This window comes from Camelus dromedarius, chromosome 10, assembly GCF_036321535.1.
Source record: "Camelus dromedarius isolate mCamDro1 chromosome 10, mCamDro1.pat, whole genome shotgun sequence".
Lineage (NCBI taxonomy): Eukaryota > Metazoa > Chordata > Mammalia > Artiodactyla > Camelidae > Camelus > Camelus dromedarius.
In genome coordinates this window covers 66263348-66282993 of record NC_087445.1, presented here as the reverse complement: position 1 = coordinate 66282993, position 19646 = coordinate 66263348, and the positions used below count along the sequence as shown (strand labels likewise).

At 45.1% G+C, this 19646-nt stretch overlaps 1 protein-coding gene across 6 annotated transcripts; it reads right to left on the bottom strand.

Annotated features, from left to right (window-relative positions):
* Nucleotides 1-1367: 1367 nt before the first annotated feature.
* On the bottom strand, nucleotides 1368-19614 carry LOC105104490 (protein CutA homolog). 6 transcript variants are annotated; one of them, XR_010382799.1, is made up of 7 exons: nucleotides 16083-19614; nucleotides 12201-12349; nucleotides 8716-8775; nucleotides 7082-7127; nucleotides 6771-6820; nucleotides 3600-3719; nucleotides 1368-3445 (listed from the first exon to the last, which is right to left on the bottom strand). XR_010382799.1 is itself a non-coding variant. In XM_010998222.3 (6 exons), the coding sequence occupies exons 2-6, from the start codon at nucleotides 12317-12319 to the stop codon at nucleotides 3343-3345; spliced, it is 378 nt and encodes a 125-aa protein (XP_010996524.1). In that variant the 5' UTR covers nucleotides 12320-12349; nucleotides 15972-19613; the 3' UTR covers nucleotides 1368-3342. The 6 variants fall into 6 exon arrangements, 3 of the variants coding, with proteins under 3 accessions (XP_010996524.1, XP_010996515.1, XP_010996532.1); XM_010998222.3 differs by lacking the exon at nucleotides 3600-3719 and having other exon boundaries at nucleotides 15972-19613; XM_010998213.3 differs by lacking the exon at nucleotides 3600-3719 and having other exon boundaries at nucleotides 16083-19613.
* Nucleotides 19615-19646: the final 32 nt, after the last annotated feature.

The following is a 19646-nucleotide window of genomic DNA, read 5'->3' as shown; positions in this document are numbered from 1 at the left end:
TATACTTTTTCCTCATTATTATAGGTATCTGGGGAAAAAAATTGTTTAACAAAGAGGAACATTAAGCTCAGCAGTATCTACAAAGAACTGCAGCCCCCAGGGAATAAATACTGGAAAACGCCAGGGAATGTTATCGGATGGTATTCAAATAACACATTCAAATATATCCTAACAAGGTTAAGAGTACACAGAATCTTGTGTCAAAATTGCCAGATTAAGAATTTATTTTGTTTCCAAAGCTTATTTCTTGGAACTAGGCTGACAGGATTTGTAGAAAGTATACTGTGTCTAGAAACTTACCTTATTTGCAAGAATGCCTCCCACTGGTCCTTGCAGACGGGACTAGACACGCCTTCACGACATGGCAGCGATCACAGGCACACCTGACGAGAGGGCAGCACCACTTCCCTCCCACACGCTCCTGCCTGGTTCTCCGAACCTTCACTCCTGTGCGGGAGCACTTCTTGCTCTTGTTTTTTATTTGATGAAGATGGATTCCTTCAAATAAATAACATCTCCATGGTTTTAAGCTTCAGTATTCATGGGTAATTTTAATACTTTTTCTCATTTTCTCAACTGGTTTTCCCAGGAATTCTGGGTTCAAAAAAACCCTTACATTTCCTGAGAAATGCCAGGAAGGAATTCCCACGTGGAAAGCCTAGTCTAGGTCCCAGCCCCAGGTCTCACAGCATCATTCTGGGAGGACAGTGTGGTAGAGTGGCCAAACCATGTCAGCTGGAGTCACACAGACCCTGAGAATCATGAAGCGCCTCAAAATCTGTTCCCTCATCTGTATAAGGAAGATGCTATCGCCAACCTCCAGATCTGTGGGGAGAAGTAAACAGTGCAATATGCCAACTTACCCCAGGGAAGTCTGAGGAACTAGTAACTCTTCCTTTAGAGTTGGCTAGAGCAGGTTCTCTGGGTCTTTGGCCTACAAAGGGATACATCCAACCTCTTTGAAAGAGGCAGTAAGACCATCCGATTCAGAACCAGAGACCCGGGTTCAGAGCCTAGCTCTGCCACTTATTTTAAGCATCTTTTATCTCCTGCTCTCTGATCTCAGGTTTCATCTGCAAAATGAGCGTAACATTGAGTTATAAGGATAAAATGATGTTAAGAACCTAGGAAAGAACCTGGTAGAGAGAGCTGATGGTTTAAGCAGGTGTTTTTTCCCTCTCCTCTCCCATTTCCTATAGTCAATTGTGACACTGAGGCAAAGGAAGGCCACCAAGGAACAGTTTTCAATGCACAGTCAGCACAGAAAATGACCCAGTGAAGGCCAAAGATAGAAAGAAAAATCTCCTTTGGAATAAGTTCTACTTTAAGAAAGTTCAAGGGAAAAAAGCTGGATTTTGCCAAGAAAGTAACTGGACTATCAAGAAAGTTTTATTCAAATGCTTGAAACATCAATTTGGGAAGTATTTGCCAAACCCTGTGCAAACGACCAAATAGATTCAAACATGCCCCCTCACCTCGAGCAGCTCACATCTAGAAACAGGAGACTGTGATGCACAAGGACACCAGGCAGGAGAGACTCCTTCCAACTGGGGACGCCAGCCTTTGCAAAGGAGCCACCAGATTTCACAAGCGTTTGTGCAGAAGGGCGCTCAGGCAGGAGGGTAACAGCACAGCATACTGGACTCACCCACTTGCCAGGGCAGGAGAGGGAGGTGGAAGGTAAAGACGGAGAAAGAGATCTGCGGCAAGGCTATAAAGGGCCTTGAAAGCCAGACCAAGAAATTGGACTTTATCCTGAAAGCAACACAGGCAGTCCATCTGGGGTCCCCAGTACATTTTCAGTAAGGTTTACTTTACACAAGATTTTCACATGTACCAGAAACACCTGTCATAAGAAAAGGACATCACCACTATCATTCTCTTTGTTCTCCTGAGGCAGCCCACCAGAATCCTCACTGGCTATCATAAAAGGATCCTCTGGACCTTTGGAAGGGGCTCAGCCTGAAGTCCCTACAAGGTCTTCACACAAGGGCCCTTGGAGGTCCTCCCTCATTTTATATTTGGAGAAACTAAGGTCCAAGAAGCACAGAAGGTGTCAGAACTAGAGCCTGGCAACCCCCCTCCCACACCCTTCCCTCTAGGAAGAAAGACCCAGGCTACTACCCACACTGCCCACGGTATCTGCAGAGTGCAGCTACCCTGTGCCAGAGCCACAGAGGGGGCCTTGGTCAAGTCTCTCTTCTCACCCCACGGGGCTCTGCCCTCCCTGCCCTCGTCCACCCGACACCCGTGCAGCAGGCAGAGAGCACCAGGGCGAGCAGCCTTGGCTGTACTGTTTGTAACCCAACAGGTCCCTGCTTCTGGGCCTCGGTGCAGTTCAGCTTCCTTTATAATCTACAAAATAGAGACTGACTCAGGCCACTGGCTTACAAACCTTTATCAAACAAACACACACACACTTAGCTCTACATACACAAATAATAAAAGCACAAGTGCACTGGCTGAGGTGTGAGTGGGGGTCCCAACTCTTACTGCCACACCCAGGTAGCCCCTAGGGTGCCTTCTGTCAGCCCCTGGGCTCTGTGGACCAAGTCTGAACACCACCAGTCTAGCAGTTCCTGAGGGTTCTTTCCTTCTCGGGGATGCTCGGTTTCAGCGCTCAAGTGGAAAGGTTAGCAGGGTGGGCTCAGAATCTACGTCGCCACTGAGCAAGGCACCAGAACCTGCTGATGTCTGCCACACTCAGGCCAGGAAAGAGTCAAGACCACTCCCAACCCGAGAGGCTGTGTCTCAGCCCTGCTGTTCCCCGGTTCTGAATGCACTCATGAAGCCCACTCCCAGCCCCGCGTCCTCAGGACCCAGGAGTAACAAACACCATCTTTAGCCAGGAGAGCTAATTCTGCTTGGCCTTGAAATTCCATTAGCAATTCATCCTTTTGGATAAAGTACTTCCAGTTCCCCTAGAAAGTGGCATTCCTCCCACACTCCTGAGTGAACAGGTCCTCAGGTCCACCCCTCATGAGAAGCAGAGTAATTACATACTAGGCACTCGACATTGGCTCAGTGACTGCAGATGACAAATATCACCCTCACTGCCACTTCCCCTTGGCCCCTACACACAATCATCATCATCCCACCCCTGGCCACCTTCAAGCATGACACACTCGGAGACAAGTTCCACTGGGTTCTTGTTCAGCCTGAATGGCCCAGTGTCCTCTTCCAGCCTCAGGAGCCTCAGACCTTCATCCTCCAAAAGTGACTCAGCTCCTCTGTGCTGACAAAAGCATGGCGACACTGCGAGGCAGACATAAGCCTCTCTTCCCCCATGGTACAGCTGCTGAAGGCTCAAGGCTGCCAGTAGGGTGCACAAAAAGCCCCCACTCATTCCTCCTTCATGCCCTCCTCCAGCCACTTTAAATAGTGTGCATCTCCTCGGTCCATGGGAAGACTGAAGATCTCTGGGATTTCAAAAGGATGCATCAACCTTTGGAAAGAAAGCAGAGCCCTGTGAATGCCTAGAATTGCAATCAGCCTATGCGATAAAACCCAACTGGCCAGCCTCACTTAAGGCCTGCTGCAATCTGCCTGTAGCCACCTGTCCAGCCCCACAGCTCACCACTCCTGAGCCTGTGACCCACCTGTCACCAAGTGATCAGTTAGGCCAGACGTCTTGAGAGTCTCACAGACACGGGTTCAAATTCAGTCTGCCACCTCTTAGCTATGTAAGCATGGACAAATCACTTAATTCCCTAAAGTTCCTACAAAAGAGGGGATAAAAATAGTACCCACATGATTGGACTGCTGAGGATAAAATGGGACAAGGTGTATAAGCACTTACCTGGTGCACTGGCTGGCACTGCATGCATCACTAAATGTTAGCTGCTGTCTTTATCACTGTCGCAACTCATCACTGTGCCCTCCCCAAACCACCCCCCCGTACCTCTGTATTCTCTTCTCCACCTAGAAAGCTCTCCCTGCTGCTGCTGATTAACCAAACACCTCTCTGTTTCTTAAGGCTCAACTCAACCTCTGACCTTTCCCGAGGGCTCTTCCTTGACCATCCAAACCCACAGGAATCTCCTCCTCCCTGTTTCTTTCACCTGGTCTTTGACACACAATGCAAGTTCTCTTCACTTTCCAAAGCAAAGAAACATAAGGCCTTGGGCCTCCGTCCCATCTGTCAAATAGAGATAATGAGCCTCTGCCTCCTTTTTGCTGAATTAGGCACTGCAAGGCTCTCATGAGGTGGTCCTAATCACAACACGTGTTTGGATAGGTGCTTAAACATTAGGAGGAAGTTGGATAATTTTCAGTGCCTGAGGATAATGAATTTTCTTAACTTATTTCATGGACACCTAGACCTGTATGTGTTTTTAAAAGCAGACATACAGAATTCAGTGTATGTATGTCTCAATACTATCAGAATACTATTCAGACATACTGAAGGAGACATGTTTATAATGCTTTAGTAGTAAGAGCTGCCACTAACGCAGCACCTCACGTGTGTACTTTACGTAATTCATTCCAGTATGCATAGCAAGCCAAGGTGCTCGTATGGTCCCCACCCTGTAGACGGGGCAACTGAGGCACAGCAAGGCTCAAGTAACACACATGCATTTACGCTACAACCAGCAAACAGAGGAGCCAGGATTTGACCCTGGAGGTCAAGCTCTGGCACTCATGCTCTTAACCTCGAAGTTGTCCCTCACCAGTCAGGCTGTAATTTCTCAAGAGTGCTGGTTCTACCAAAGGTGCCCTATTCCCACATCTGTGCTCTAGTGGTAACATGAGGGCCTTTTCTACCACTAGATCTGAGAGCTGGTATCATCATGTAACTCCAGAGTCCTTCCTGGTTCCCTAAGAAGTGACGGGAAAAGGTTTTATCATCCAAATAAATGGTGACTCACATCTCTGGCTGCACAGGAAAGTCAAGATTTGAAGAACACCATACTTCATACTCATTACTTCATACCCATTCCAGATAAATTAAGTCAGAATCTGAGGTGGAGCCTAAACTGATAATTTGAAAAACGTCTCCATGTGGCTATAGCACATGGCCAGCATTAAGAATCACTGCTTTAGACCAGCAAGTCTCAAGCTTTTAGTGCACAGGAATCACCTTACTACACTGTAGTTTGATTCAGTAGGTTTGGGGTTAGTGTGAGATTCTGTATTTCTCGCAAGCTTCCAGGTGATGCCAGTTATTCCAAAAACCACACTTTGAATAATAAATAAGGATTTAGACCAGTGGTTCTCAAGGTGACGTCCACTGACCCCTGGGGAATTCCAAGCCTCTTTTGGGAGGTCCATGAGGCCAAAACTATTTTCATAATAGTACTCATTTGTTATTTATCTCTTTACTATGTTGACATTTGCACTGATGGTGCAAAAGCAGTGATGGGTAAGACTGGTGGCACCACAGCATGCGTCAGGACAAGGGCACCACACTGTAGCAGCTGTCACTGTGTTCTTCACCACCACACACCTGCATTTAAAAATGCAAGAGCATCCTTGATAACGTGGTAAAGAATTACTATTTTCATTAAAGTTTGACCCTTGAGTACATCTTTTTAATATTCTGTGTGACAAAATGGGAATCATACAAAGGCGCTTCTGCTATGTACCTAAGAGCAAGGTCGTCTAAAACTCTGATTGAGACAGAAGCTAGACTTTCTTCCCCCACAGAACACTCTCAAGTTTTTACTCTCAAGCCCAAGTAACCATCATTTGTCTGTCACTTTTACAAATTAAGGTTACTCCGGTTTGAGTATTAGGCATTTTCCCAAATAAGAACAAAGTGGGCCCACCACTCAAATGAAGACAATTTACATCATTTATTGCCGATCAAAAAATTCATGTTTTTACACAAAAATTAGAAGTTTGGAAAACTTGAATTTATCACCATGAGCTTAAAAGTGTCTTAATACTTAAAGATGCTTTTGAGGCAACTCAGCTGTCTTATTAAGCCAGATTCTGCAAAAATGTAAAATGATGCCATTCTTTCCAGTTTTTTGGAAAACATGGCTACTTTCCATAAAAACGCATTACAGGCATACCTCATTTTGTTGCACTTCACTTCACTGCAGATACTGCGTTTTTTACAAATTGAAGGCTTATGGTAACCTGGGTCGAGTAAGTCTACTGACGCCATTTCTCCAGTAGCATTTGCTCACTTCCTGTCTCTGTGTCACATGCTGCTAATTCTCTCAATAGTTCAAACTTTTTCTTAATTATTATATTTGTTATGGTGATCTTTGATGTTACTACTGTAATTGTTTTTTGTTTTGTATTTTTAAATTAAGGTAGTAATTTGTTACTTTTTTTTAGACATAATGCTATTTATTACATACTGAGTAAGACTACAGTAGAGTGTAAACATAACTTTTATATGCACTGGGAAGCCAAAAAATTCATGTCACTCACTTTACTGCAGTCGTCTGGAACCAAACCCGCAATATCTCCAAGGTATGCCTGTATTTATGTTAATAGGTAATACTGTATTTTAAATGAGCTAAAAACACATAATTTAAAAATTTCTTAGTTTTAATTTCTAATACAGTAAACTTTTATATAACCCACATAAACAAAGCTCTTTTGGGTCCTCAACAATTTCCATAAGTGTAAAGGGATCCTGAGACCAAAATTTTAAGAACCACTGGTTTAACTCTTTACAGATGGAGACTCTTGAGGGACAGGGCCATACCCAGGGTCACATGGAGGCTGGTGACTAGGCTCTGGGTCTCCTGCTTTTCAAGCTCATTCACTTGGTCCCCAGCACGCCCCTGGCTGGGAGGAGATGGCAGTACTACCTGATGTAGCTGGACAGCGTATGGACCTTGGAAGTCTTCGTCTTTATTAGCTGTAAATGAAAAAAGAAAAAAAGCACTGCTTTAGGACCTCAGCCCCAGCTCTGCAGCTGCTCACTCAGCTGACCGTGCAGAAAGCAGCATTCCTCCGGGTCCCCAGGCGCTATCACTAGCTCACAAATGAACCTAGGGCATCTTATGTGGGGCAAGAACCTTCATCAGTTGATCTTTGCTAATTTTTAATTGGAACCTGGGGAAAAGGCCTTGGTCTCGCTCTTCCCCCATCAAGGCCCCTTCCTCCCATCCTCACTCACCAACAGGATCTCAGTGGCCTCTTCTATTTCTCCATTCCAAAAGTACCTGGAGAAGAGAACAAAAAAAATTATGCTCACAAGATGAGCTCAGTGAATTAAGCCTGGCCCAATTAGGTGATTTACGAAGGTGGAAACTTCAAAATCTTTCCAAGCCCATATAAAAAACTGTGGAGTTGGTCAAGCCTTACAGGTCATCTAGTTCAAACATTCTAGCATTGCCTTAACATTCCTGGAGGTGAGAGGCTCACCGTCTCTTGAAGAAGTCCATCTGCCTGGAAGGTTTTCACATGAGATGGTTTATTTCACGGTGTGCCAATTTGCCACCAAGTTGTTTCCCCAGCTTCCACGTGAAGGCCCAGTTCAGGACAGCCCTGCGGAAACTCCTGTATGTTCTCTCCTCCAAACTGGGCATCTCCAGTTCTTTCAATGCTCATCCTACACTCATGACTTCCAGGCACCTCCCCATCCTCTGAACTGGTGCTATTTTTACCACTGACTCTCAGAGCTGAGTGCCCACCAATGAATAAACTAAATAAGCTAAGGAGGATTCAAGGAAGAAGCGAGCCTTATAAGACATGGAAACAAGTCCAAAAATGAAAAACAAATTCAGTGACAATGTTCAAAAAAGAGTCATGAGAACAGCATCATGGGAAGGGAAAGAAATCTGACCTGAGAATATCTACGCTGACCCAGGGCAAATCTAAGACAACTCAAGCATTGGCTTTATCTGTCTCACAAAGCTGTGGTGAAAGGATGAATTATAAGGAAGGATGAACACAGGAGGGGAACATTAGGCTAAAATTCTGTTCTAGTTCCCAAGCACTGGCTCCCAGACTGGCTTATATGAATACCAATACAACTTTTTAAAAATTCAGAGACTCAAGCCCCATCTTTAGAGACTGAACAGATCCAGGATGGAGCTCAGGAATCTAAAGCATGGCCAAATGTGGGAGCCACAGCTACAGATGGTGTGAGGGAATGGTACTGCGGGGCCGGAGAAAGCCTTCGCTACACGGCACTTTTCTGCTCTGACCTCAAGAGTAGGACCTCTCTCTCTTTCATCAGAGGAGAAAGGAGATGAGAAACAGGATGATCAGAGAAAATGAGGTACAAGACAAATCCTGCATGCTAGCACTGGGATGTGGAAATATTTTGATGAGGGAAATGGTGTAGACCAGGCCCAAGTAAACGAGTTGATGAAATGAAAGGCAGACAGTGCACAGAAATAGTCTGTCATGTATGCTGAACTCTCAAAGCTTTCCAGAGAATTCAAAAGCAACAGAAATTATATTCTTTGATATCCCCAGTGGGCTTAGTCAGGAATGGAATGTCCAGTCTGACTTCTTTGGTAACATCAAGCTAATTGATTTAAACAAAGAATGTGCAAACAAGACTCATTGCTCGTAATTTGCAGGTTTTTTCCCCTTCTCTAAACATAGCCTGTTTTTGCTTTTGTTGGATGACATAAACCCACTAGTTGATTTCCTCTGAATACAAATTGATAGTGAACTACTGATGAATTAGATGCCTCTGAGTTGTTCTTTGACAACTCCGCATTAGTTCAGTGCTCTTTCCACCGGCCACGACCTGACCTAGCACTCCCACACCCCTCCTCTGGCCATAGCAAAACTCACAGCGAGGATGCCTTAGGCAGGATGTTCACAGATGCAGCCAGCTTCTTATCCAGGACAGCCCTAAAGTAAAGAGACAGAGTGACAGTCACTGGTGTCCAAGTGTCCCGAGAAGGGTTGGGGGGCAGGAGTTCCTGGGAATTACCCAGGAAATCTGAGCCTAAGTAGGTAACTATTTAGAGGGCCCCTCCCCACTCAGACCAACCCGGTACGTGCACAGACTACCATGCACAGAACCACTGAAGACAGAGTTGTTTATAAGTCCCTCCTTGGGTGGGGAGACAAGCAGGGAAGCAGTTATGGGAAGGCAGTTTTGAGGACAGGCCCAGCCTGCTTGGGGAATGAGAATCTATTAACCCTGGATGGAGAACAAGAAGATGTGGACTCCACTTCAGCCCTGCAGTAGGATGGCTGTGTGACCTTACACAAGTTCCTTCTTTCATTCCAGGAACAGGTATCTGAGCACCTCTCCGAGACAGGCACAGCCCTCCCACTCGACCTGAGTGCCTGCTGTACAAAGAGAGGACTGGTTCAGGCAGTGGTTTCCAAGCCTTTCCACCACCAAGAGCTCCTTTTATCATGCCACCTTCTTCTCCTTTTCTTTCTCAGATATGTATTGGGCTGACACTCAGTGCTTCTGGTCTGTAGATACCTGTGTGACCACACACAACTGATATTAACTCTAAGGAAAGCCAAAAAAGGCATCATGTTCTGTGTTTGTCTTTGGCAAATATAGGCTCTTTTTGCTTTTATTTTTGTAAAGGTTCTACCACAACCCTTAGAGCACAATCATCACCTTTGTAGACCTCTAAAAAATTTTTTTTTCTGAGACCACAGGTTGGAATTCCTGACAGTCTGATTCCTGTGCAGAACCCTGGTGAACACAGTAAACCACACCTGAACTAGCACAAGTATCACGGATGCAAAGAAATGTTCCCAAGTATCAAAACCTCAAGCCCTGGGACTCAGGCAGACCCTGACAAACTCCTCTCAAGCCTCAGGCAGCCGAGGGGACCCAGCTTCGGTTCTCTGAAGTGCTTGGCCCCTGCCAAGTAAACCTCACTGGAGCTCTGCTTACTGTTCCTTCCTTCTCTTAGCTGCTGCCAAGAGAACTGACCTACTTTCTCTTCCCCAGAGTTCCAGGCTGAACAGGGCTCTATTTAAGGCTCCACATGAATCTGGTATTACCACCGCCCTTACTCCCTTGGAAAATTCCAGGAGATGAGTAAACCCTGACTGTAAGGAGAGGCACATGGCACAAATTTGTCTAAGCAATGGCCGCAAGTCTTGCTCGCTCAGTCAAGTGATCTGCGTGAGAAATTGCACTTCATTGGTTCTAAAGGTGACATGTAAACACAGGGAGTGAGTTAAACCTAGAAAAAAATAATCCAGTGCCTCAAAGGCCCTTTCCAGTCTTTTTGGAAGTATGAAGTCCTTGGTGACTGATCACAGCAACCAGCCCTTTGGTAAGAGACTGTAAAACTATAGAGGACTGTGTCATTCAAAAAGTTCCTATGGAAAAAAAAAAAGAGAGAGCACGAGAGAGCGAGAGAGCACAGGAGTGAATGAATATGCAAGCTGATGGATAAAACACACACTGAAGACCAGCAGTGGGTCACAGACAGGGAGCTCAGGCCCTCATGCTCATCTGAGTAAAGCAGGAGATACAAATGCAGAACTTCCAGGGCTTCCAGAATTGCAAAGGTCACAGACCAGAAGCTCACAGACCAGATACACAGTTTGGCTCACGTGGCATTTAAAAAAAAAGCCATGACTTTGTTACCAATTTGTACTATCAGAGTATTTCACATTCAAAACGTACACATCATCTAGCCTTCTCACCAAAAAATGAGACTTATGACATTGGACCTGCAGTCCTATGAGGTCACACTTAGCTAGAGCTGAGCAAGGGCTACTCCCTCGAGGCATGACATATGCTTCTCAGGTCAACTTCCACTGCTCTCTCCTCCCTACATGTGAGAAGAGTGAGGGTTGCCATCTACTGTCATTCTCCATCATTACACCCCAGCCCACTCCCTCACTTAAGCTGCCTGTCTACAGACATTAGTGTCTGTGACCCTGGCCTAATCCAATTCTCTCTCTCTATGTGTGAAATCAAAGCCCAGAGAAGGAAGACTTGTCTAAGGTCATATGCGGTGTTGGCAGCAAAGAAGACATTAGAATCTAGGCTTTCTGATTCAACATTCAAGTTTCTACCCTAGCCCCAGCAACAGATTTTTCCAGTTTAGAGTGTGTCTGTCAATGATGAGATCTAAGAACGCTGCCAGGAACCAGAACTGAGAGGCGGCAGACCGAACGCTAAAGAACACTAATGAAGAAAGAGCACTGAACTGGAGCTGAAGACCTGGTCCCAGAACTAGTTCTGCAGCTGAAGCTGGGGTTCCTGCCAGCTAACACTTGTGGGGCCCTCCCTACCATGGATTCATTTACTCTCCTCCTACAAATCCTGGAAACTAAACCTGTTTGCCTCTCTTCTATAAAAAATATTGAACAGAACAGCTGAGGGGAGAGAGCCCCTAAGACCCCACTTCAGAGTCCCAGTCAGTGGTGGACAACACACACCCCAACACACACCCCGCAGCCTTCCTTTTACACCAGACCCCAGAAACGACAGGAAATATTTCTTACTTAGCCATGGCATTGCATGGTAAGGAGAACACTTTATGTACCAGCAACTAGGAGGAAGCCCTAAAGAATAAAAGGCAGCACTGAGACAAGCACGGGAGCATTTAGGGGACTTCCTAAGAGCCTCTGAATCTTTTAGACATTGGTAGTGATCTGGTTTACTTGGCTTCCAGCAACCTGGACATTTCTGAATATGAAATTGTAATTTTTTCATTAACATAGTCATAGTTTGAATCACATAGGATGACCCTCCTAAAAATTCTTCATGAGGTGATAAAAAATTACTCTTAGAAACTAATTTTGACTGTTAAATTCTAGATTGTAGAAGTATTTATTTAAAGAATTGAACGGTAAGTTTTCCCTATACCTGCCATGTAAATATATATGTCTATTATTTTATTTCCTTTGTTCCTTATTACATTTATACTGTTCATTTGTAAACAAATGTGCCTTTTGAAGTTGGGGGGACAAAAGAGAGAGGAGATGAGAGCAACAGTCTGTATCTGGAGGTGATGGGAACCAGAGCATGCAGGAACTTGGAGGCAACCATCAAGGTCAAGAGTTGGAATGCCACAGCAGGAACAGGTAGGCCCCCTAACCTCCCATGGCCCAGGCAACAGTAACGGGATGTTTGTCTCTAGGCAGAGCAGTAAGTGTGGGAATTCTGGACAAAAGGCAAAAACATCGTCCTAGTGGCTGGTGACAGCCACAGACAAAGGGGAGAATTCATGCCCAGAAAACCAGTTACTAAGGTACCCCAGCCAGCTGAATGTCCACCCACCTGCACCCTGGTAGCTCCTCCCCAAGCCTCCCACGGCAGCACCTAAGCCCCTTCACCATACCTGGCAATATCTCTGGCAATCTGCTCGTTGGGACAGTTGGCAAAGACAATGGAGTAAGTGCCGGAGACATAGCTGCCAGTGACAACTGAGTGGAGCTGCAGGCTAAGGGTCCTGAGCATGGGGTATGTCAGGAAAGAAGCTGTCAGGATCTGCACAGTGGGGAAAGAAAAGCGCAGATCAGCAGTGGCATGGCCAATTCACTATTTGCCAGCTCAAGCAGACTGGAACCAAGGCTGGGCATCATATTTCCTTCCCCATTTCCCAGCCACAAAATAATTCCTGGGATCTCTGTTGAGCTTTGGTGCTTAAAGTTTTCATGCCTAGATATTTTCCTCTGCATTTTGCAGATGGAAAAAGAGAGGCTCAAAAATCAAGAAACTTGCTCAAAAATCATACAGCTTTTAATTAGTGAAGCAAAGCTTAGGAGTCAAGTCTTGATAACCTGAAATCCTATTGTGCAAAACTGCTACTAGAGGTAATGCCAACTGACATCCACTGAACTGCTGTCATCCTGTGGAGATCGCTGTGAATGATAGGTTCTTACCATCTATTGATATATTAGGGAATTAATTTCACTTTCGTTCAGTTGTGTATGTACAGGGTGCCATGGGGAGTCTAGAGGACAAGGAAGCCTAATTCTAAAGCAGTGTGACTTGTACTACTGTGGCAGAGAGCTGGGGGTCCAAGAGGAAGGCTCTACCTATGGAGACAGGAAAAGACTTCAAAGATATCATCTAAGTTGGAACTGATAAGTAGGATTACAAGAGGGGGAGATATGATAGTATGTACAAACTCAAGAGGTATTTGGAACAGATGAGCTATCTAGTCTGCATGGGTCTTAGTCTGTGGATATGAGATTGGGAGGAAATGAGACTGGCCAAAACTATAAAGAAAAGGCTCAGGCTAAGGAGTCTGGGGTTTGTACTCAAGAGACAAGGTGCTGTTGGAAGTTTAAGTAGGAGAGTAATAATATGATCAATCTGAGCAGAGTAACAGGAAGGAGGATGGGGAGTGACCAGAAGGTCTATTTAAAAGGCCTTTACAACGTTCCAGGAAAAAAGCATTAAGATGCTGAGCTAAGAAAATGGCAGTGACAGTGTGAGAGGAAAAAACATTCAAGATGCAATTGTTCCTTACTGTTTTAATGATCAACATTTAAAATAAGAGGGAATGAAAATAACTGGAGGACATCTTCCATTCCAGGGTTCTCTGCTTGGGAGACACAATGGAGTCACTAATAGGGGTCGAGGAAACTTGCGAGGAGTCCCACTGCGACTCAGGCAAGACTGAACAAGAGCTTGCTTCTCCTGCCTCCCACCCCAGGGCTCGCGTCTCGCTCAAATAAACCTCTGTCCTCCCATTCCTTCTATGTTATTGCCCGGGTCCTGGCTCCTACTTCTTGGCAGGGCATAAGTAGCGTTTTTATGTCTTCAGCTTCACTTTGACTAGAGGCCTGTCTGGGGTGGGTTTTTCCTTCCCTCCTACTACCTCCACCAACACCTCCAATCCAGCATACTGGTCCTCTGAACTAAACCAGTGACCACACGAGAAAAAAAAAACAAACAGACTTTTCAATGAAGCTTTTATTGTGTGTTTAATGACAACTAAATTAGATTATATAGGGAAAAAATAAAGGCACTAGAGAGCAGGCTTTAAATCCTAGTGCCTGTTAGCCTACTGCTAACTGCCCGTGGCCTGTTACTTCCTCTCCCTTCTGTAAATGTTATCTAGAAATCGGAGATTATGACATTTGTACTGCCTACCTCAGAGCTGCCATGGATTCTAACAAGACAGGATAAACAATTTATAATCATTAATCCAGTAAAGGAAGGGACTGTGCTTTGCTCATCACTGTGTCCCCAGCACAGTTCATGGCACATAGCAGGTTCTCCACAAATACTTGCAGGCTAGTGAATTAGTGTATCAGCAAGATGTTGATACTGAGGATAAACAGCCTTGTGAAGTAAGTAGGGCTTCTTGGTCACCCACAGTGCTTTTGGCAGAGAATTGGACATACTACCACACTGTGAGGGGTCAACTACATGACTCTAAGGTGGCTTCCAGCACAGACTCCTAACAAAAGGAGCAACGGCCTGTCCCTAGCCAAAGACGCCATTCCTGGAAAAGATCTAGGGCACTGCAGCCAGCAAGTATCAGTGGAACACAGAGCTAACAGGATTAAATATAAACTCACCTAAAATGTACTGAACCTCTTGTATGAACTCTTAGTCAAAATGCTAGGAGGTATTTTGGGCCCTCAGGTATTGTCTAAGCTAACCCTTCATTTACAAATAAGGTAACTAAGGCAGAACACACAAATTCTGTGACAGAACCAAGACTTGAGTCCAAGACTCCTGCCTCCCAACCTGGGCTCTCGAAGAACTGCAAGGAGCATGACTAGGAACTGACATAGTGGGGTTACTTGAGCTTCACTTAATCCAGTAGCTGTCAACTTGGGACATCTGGCAACATCTAGAGACAATTCTGATTGTCATGACTTGGGGGAGATGCCACTGGCATCTAGTGTGTAGAGGCCAGGACTGCTGCTAAACATCCTTTTAGTCTACCGTCGATCACACTGAAATACAGACCATTGTTTACATATGTCTCCTGCATTGGACACGAGCTCTTTGGCTTCATTCACTTCTGTATTCCCAGCACTTTACAACCCCTGACAAGGAGCATGGGCTTGGGAAATGTTTGTGGATGTTATCAACAAAGAATCAGAAGCATGAAAGGTCAGTTTGGAACCAAAGGTGGACTACAGTTTATTAGAAAATGATATTACATGAATGCAAAATTGATGGAAAATACACACATCACCAAATTCCCTAATACAAACATTATAATGGAAAAATATTTACTCTCAGTTTTAAAGTCTTTATAGTATTTTCATATTTATGTCTTTATCCTTTTCTAATTTTACATTGTTTTAAAATATTTTAGTTATTTCATAATTCATTGTCTTCCCCCTTTTTTTGTCCTAGAGTATCTACCTAGCCTTTAAAAGGTTATGGTTGACTTTAGTGTTTGTTAAGGCAGAAGGGGCCTCAGAAACCACCTAGTGGTTCTAAACTTGTAACCCATCTAGGTTTTAAAAATCTGTGAATACTCAGAAACTGAATGCAACATTTTAATTTATCTATACACTTATAGATGTGTTTATCTGTAAATACATAGATAAACCTGTGTTTATCTATACATTTTCATTGGGTGCAAATCCAGAATTTTCACAAGACAAGACAAGACAAGAAAAGAAAAGAAAATCTATAGCCCCCAAAAGGTTAAGAGTTACTGATTTATGCCAACTCATACACATGAGGAAATTAAGGGCCAGAGAGGGGAAGAAATCACCAAGAAGTGAGCAGCAGAGCTGGGCTAGACCCCTGGGCACCGGGCCCTCCCCTACAGCTTTCCTTTTCACTCCCCCTCCCCACCCACCACAACCACCAGCACCACTGCAAGTACCCTGTAGCGACTTCCAACCATAACATTTTAAGATTATTTCAAAGACGACAAAACAAAGCCCCCAGAAAAATACAGAAAAATGAAATAACTGTACTCAACAAAGGATCTATCACATGACTTGTAGATGTGAACTTTCCAGCAGCCACCCTTTATCACCCCAACGACCCTGGCAGTGAAACACAGCCCGGTCACTCCTCACAAGGCAGGGAGTGAAGGGGTGCTGGTAACCTTCAGAACCACGCCACAATTCTCCAGGACAAGGGGTGGTGCCCCCAAGGATTTTACCTTCCACCCCCTACCTACCTGCCTCCAGCTCAAAATCCCAGGAAGAGTAAAGACAAATGCACCTTCTCTCCTCAATCCCAGGGTGGAGGTTTAGAGATGAGAGGACTCACAGTAGGGTGGAACACTCACCAGGAGGCATATAAGGACTGAGGGCCGCGGGCAGCCTGGCAGGGGGCACCGTGCGCCCAGCCTGTCCATGGCGTCGCCGGTAACTGAGCAGCACAGCCTATTGGACCTTCGGGCCCGAGTTGCTGGCTGATGGGCGGGCACGAAGGGCCTGAACAGCCCTCTCGCCTTACCACCTGCTGCCTGCCTCACTGCCCAGCCAGGTCCCAGCCAGGCCAGAAGGAGGGGGCGGGGAAAGAGGGAGAAATTTTCACTGGGCAACCCAAGCACCACATGCAAACCTCCAACCCCTGCAAAAATAAAAATACTAATTTTCCCCTCCCATTCTAACGCATACATACACACACACACGCGAATCATAAAATCTCCACAGATGCAGAGATAAAAAGACCTAAGTTTCTTAGATATATAAAACCTTCAGAAACAACAGCCCACAAACACTAATACAGATACACAAAACTCTTACACTTTATAGAGGCTCATCCCGCCAACAAAAACAAATAAATGAAACACACACGTGGCTGCCTTCCTGTTCCCCTGTCACCCCCTTCTCCCAGGATCTCCCTTCTAATCCTCCTTGGCTTAGAACACTCTTACTCCCAACTGCTCTCCCTATGAACTCTTTCGTCTTTCCAGGCCAGCTGCTCTGTGCAGCCTTTCCCAAGGTTAATTAGTCCCACAGTCCTTTGTTCCCCCTAAGGCACTTTGTACACATTTCTGTTGCAGCATTTAACATCAACCATGGGGAGATGCAAACAAATTTTAAAAAGAAGCAAGCTAATGATTGACTATTGCCCTTCAGGGATGCAGAGTCCACTTCGTCAGGGTTTCCAATTTTTTAATCTAGCTTTTTAATGTGAAATATCTTGATTATTAAATGACATTTCCGGGGCAGGAGAAGGGATTGAGTAGACAAGGGCACAAGTAAACTTTAAGCCAAGGAAACTGTTCTATATCTTGATTGTGGTACTGGTTACACAAACATTAAAAAATTCAACAAGCTATACACTTAAATTGGCGAACTGTATTTTATGTAAATAGCACCTTAAAGGCAGGGGTAGGGTGGTGGGAAATGCTGAAAACCAATTCAAAATTGTTTTAAACTGGGCAGACCATACAAAACACGTTAGCCAAATCTGGCCTGCAGGCACCAGTTCACAACCTGTGTTTAATTTACCTGTTTACCTGTCTGTCTCATTCTGTGGGACTATAAATTTTTAAAGGCCTAATACACTTCCTAGCAAAGTGTCTTAAGTCGGCTGTAGGCCTAGCCCTATCATTTACATCAACAGCTACACAGGCTCAGGCAAATTACTTAACCTCTCTGAGCTTTTGAGGGGTTTTTTTGGTAAAGGAAGAGCTAGCATCTCCTTCATAGGTCTAAAGTGAGGATTAATTAATAGAGTAGATTAATATAAGAGTACTTTATAAAACGTAAGGCCATGACAGCAATTCTAGAGCAAGTACTCTCATGCCAACTACCAAAGAAGGTTAACTCAGAAAATCTCCATCTGAGATTAAGAATTTAGCAAGTATGGAAAAAACAGGGTTACAGAAAATGAGGCCAAGTGGTCCTAAAAAAAAAACCTTTTTATTTAAAGTCCACTAAAGTAAATCAAGACTGTGATCTTTTATACCTGTGACATTAATAAAGCCACTGTTAATGACCATTTTACCTTAGATCCTGAGATGATTTCCTGAGATGTCCAGAGTTTAGCACAGGGCCTCACACAGATTATGCTTAATAAATGTTTGCTGAATGACTAAATGATAGTCCTTACACACTTGGTATAAAACAGCATTTAATTTCCTTAGATTCATCTTTATGTCTACTTTCAGAGACTTGTGTTCTTCCTCATCTATAGATACACTCTGTTATTGCCAAAGTTTGAAACTGAAGTAGCTCATTAATTTCACTTTCATCAATATCGATGAATTTAAAGCGCATCCATTTTGCAGACTCTATGACTTTTTTCAACTTAATTAGCTCTAGGGAAACATGCATAATCATTCACAATATTGTCCCAAAGTTTCCGCCAGACTTTATTAAGAGCAGCTGGTTTTACATCATCCATCACCTCTTATCACTACCAAAACTTCAGCAATGTTCACTGTTACCATGTTTCTTTCAAAGTGAGGCAAGGGTTCTTTTCAATAGTCAGTAAAGTGGTCAAACATATGCTTGGTGTAATATCTCCTGAATGCTCCAGTTATACCCTGATCCAAGTGCTGAAGGCAGTTAGTGCTTTCCAGAGGGAGATAACACAGTATCAACAGTAGGATGAGCAAAGAATGAGTCCGGGTGACTGGGACCTCTGTCCAAATCAGTAACACTCTAAATTCAAGATTTTTTTCTGTGAAAGAACTCAAGGTTTGATAGATAAAACAACTACGAAACCAATCCAAAAAGAAGTCAGCTGTTAACCATATTGTTAGGGCTCGCCAGAAAACAAGACGGCGTTTTTTATTTTTTTTTCCATAAGACAAGTGGGATCAGGGTCTTTATAAAGCAGCAACGGCTTTATCATTTTGTCACTTACGGCACTGGCACAAAAAAATAAGGGATTTTGTGTCTTTAGCTTCCTCTAAGCTTTCCGGATTTTTGTCTGTTTCCCTAAAAGTACGCGAAGGCAAGGACTTCCAAAACAGGCTCATCTCCTCGGCGTTGAAGACCTGCTGAGGTACAAAGCCTCTAGATCTGACCAGTTTCCGGAGTTGCTTGGAATACTCGGGTGCCGACTGGGCATTTAAAGATTCTTCCTGCCCCATCAACCTCGAATTTCGCAGACTATAGCGATTTCTACACCTCTCAAACCATCCCTTGCTCGCATGAAGGGTATCTGGGTTGCCCTTCCCAGTGGTCTCCACCAGCTGCTTGTACACGCGTCTGGCCAGGCCAAATGGCCTTCATCGTCAGATGCCCCTCTACGGTCTAATCCTCGACCCAAAAGATTAACTCGGTCTCCATCTCGATGTAAACGTCACGGGGAATGCACAGCACTTAGGAGCAGATGGGCGAAACATTCTCCACGCTGTCCTTGATGGCCTTCTCGTTTTTCTTAACGGAGCGCACGGCTGCCTCATTAACGCCAGGAAGGCGCCCCACGTCGGTGTTACTCACGCCTTCTTCCAGCTTCTCGAGAATTTTCAAGCTGTCTTCCAGGAGCATGACCCTCCGCCTCCTCATGACAGGCGTCCGGCCGGGAGCCGGGTGCTCCGCTTCGCCCCGGGCGGCCTAAGCCGCTGCCGAGAGCCTAGTTTTAGAGCCAGGAGGCCGCCCGCAAGGCCGTTTAACCTTCGGATGGTCCTCATTCTCATCGCTACTCCTGCCGGCCATTTACTCAGCCTTCGCTCTCGGTGGGCCAGAGGCAGGCCGAACGGAGGGTCGGGCTGCAAGACCGAAAGGCGCACGAGAGGACGCCAGGCTGCGAACCCCCTAACCACCAGCGACCCTAATGGGCCCCGGTCTCGCGAGGCTTCGCAGCCTGGGAGTGCGCTCTGCCCGCCAGCTCCGCAATGCTATTGGTGCGGCCCTGACGGCTCGCATTCCCAGCCAAAACTCGGGGA